Source organism: Penaeus monodon, chromosome 9 (assembly GCF_015228065.2).
Source record: "Penaeus monodon isolate SGIC_2016 chromosome 9, NSTDA_Pmon_1, whole genome shotgun sequence".
NCBI classification, from domain to species: Eukaryota; Metazoa; Arthropoda; class Malacostraca; order Decapoda; family Penaeidae; genus Penaeus; species Penaeus monodon.
Window position 1 is genome coordinate 9153846 of NC_051394.1, and position 2052 is coordinate 9155897.

Below are 2052 nucleotides of genomic sequence, written 5' to 3' on the forward strand. Positions count from 1 at the left end.
GTGTCAGAGCACTAGTCTGTGTGTTTGGGATTGATTAGCTTAGCTGTGTTTCTTCGTGTTAGATCACTAGACTGTTGGATTCAAACTGCGTAGTGTTTATCACTATTTCTTCGTGTTATATCACTAATCTGTTTGACTTTTAGACAGTAATGAAACATTGTTTATTAGGTTTTGGATAGTTGTTCGTCTGTATCAATGGTTTTTCAAATTCTTAGATATACAGGGTGGATGTTTAGTCTTTCTGCATGCTTATGAGACTGATTCATAAATCAATCACTAACAAATGATTATTAAGGTAGGAATAGATAAAGCAAGGTATTGGGTATTTTAGTACATATCAGTAATTAGATACTAATTCTGTATCTATATGTATTCATCATTATCTACAACGTATTTACTGTATCACTTCTTCCAACAGAATACAAATCGCTAACAGCCCTTCACTATAGAACCTGGGATAAGAACGCTACCTCCTTCTTGAAGAAAGTCTCAAAACGCCTTGCTGACTCCAAGACCAAGGGATCTGCCACTCTTAGGCCCGAGGAAGAAAAGGGAAGACCAAGAAGTCCGAATCTCATTGAAAGACTGAAAATTTAAAAGTGACACTCACTAAAAATGCTGTAAAGTCAACACGCGTACGATGCAGTAATGACAATGTTTGTTTTACGTGGATTAACTGTGTTGGAATGATCCCACCTGCATGTATTGCTATCCTGTTGTCAATGACCGGACCCTATCCAAGAGTGAAAACATTTTATTGTAAATACATCGCCACCAGTGTAAATACAACTTTATACCTAATGTAAATTTATCTTGAATGGCTGTGAACTTGGGGTGCCACACTGGATGTAAATCATTCACATGTCTGATACAGACGTAACTGATATGGAAGTTCCTTTTTTATATTTCAAGCTTCTGTTGCCACTCAATACCCATTTTATAAGACTTGGTTTATTTTGCATTCGTTTCGTGTGTCTAAGTAACAGAAGAAATTATCGTGGAAATGTAGTGAAAGACTGAGTGATGTTTTAAAATAACTAGACGTGCAATCTCTATGTATAAGTGTATTATATTATTCCTAGCGAATATCACACGTATATCATAGGTATTTGAAGTGTACCCTAAGTATGTAGTTATGTATTTGTTTGAACTAAACATACAGTAGCAATACTATGGACATATTTTGCCTGTAATCAAAAGAGTGGATGAGAGGAACCATGGCAACAAAACTGTATTTAGCTTTATACGAGAGAGAGAGAGAGAGAGAGAGAGAAACTTTGTACAGATGTGTTCCTTTTTTTTTTTTTGGTTTTCAATATTCTTTCATACAACTACTAAATCATCATATGACAATTGCCCAACTTCAAGAATATTAAAAGAGACTCGTATTTTTAAAGTTTAGAACGAGTTCTGGTAATTTTTTGAGGTTGAGGAAGCTGACTGTGTATCATAGATATTCATCATTGGACGGCATAAGATAAACCCACCTTTGCCTAGTCTTTGTCTTTCATTAGAATTCTTTAGAACTAATATATACTCTTATCATTCACAATACTCATTACTCTCACAGTGTTTCACTAGTCAGTATGTTCATGAGCCTTCTCCCAGTCACAATATTTCTTCATATTGTAAAAAAATGATATTCTGAATCATTTTGTTTATGAAATGTAATAAACATTTCTATTATCCTACGTGTTTTTTTACATAGCAACCCAACCAGATCTCTCTCTCTCTCTCTCTCTCTCTCTCTCTCTCTCTCTCTCTCTCTCTCTCTCTCTCTCTCTCTCTCTCTCTCTCTCTCTCTCTCTCTCACTCCGAACTTTTACTTTGACATACGAAATTCATAAAACTTAAGATTAGTTAAGTAACAGGTTTATTAAATTAGCAAACAAATTGATAGCGGTAAATAATGATAATATAGTTTTTCCCCATTTCATTTGCAAGCTGATCAACATCACTACAATAAGGTGATAAATTATATATTTCACATTAATGTGACTGGTTCACATATGAGTTTTCAGCTGATTCAAGTGACATTAAATATGGTGTTAA

General features: G+C 34.4%; 1 protein-coding gene across 2 annotated transcripts in view; it reads left to right on the forward strand.

Annotated features, from left to right (window-relative positions):
• The window catches only part of LOC119576931, a 78129-nt gene extending 76440 nt beyond the window's left edge, over window positions 1-1689 (forward strand). For both annotated transcript variants that reach the window (XM_037924581.1, XM_037924582.1), the window contains one exon: window positions 419-1689. In XM_037924581.1, the coding sequence (XP_037780509.1) occupies window positions 419-597 (179 nt within the window). In that variant the 3' untranslated portion in view covers window positions 598-1689. The remainder of the gene's footprint in view (window positions 1-418) is intronic.
• Window positions 1690-2052: the final 363 nt, after the last annotated feature.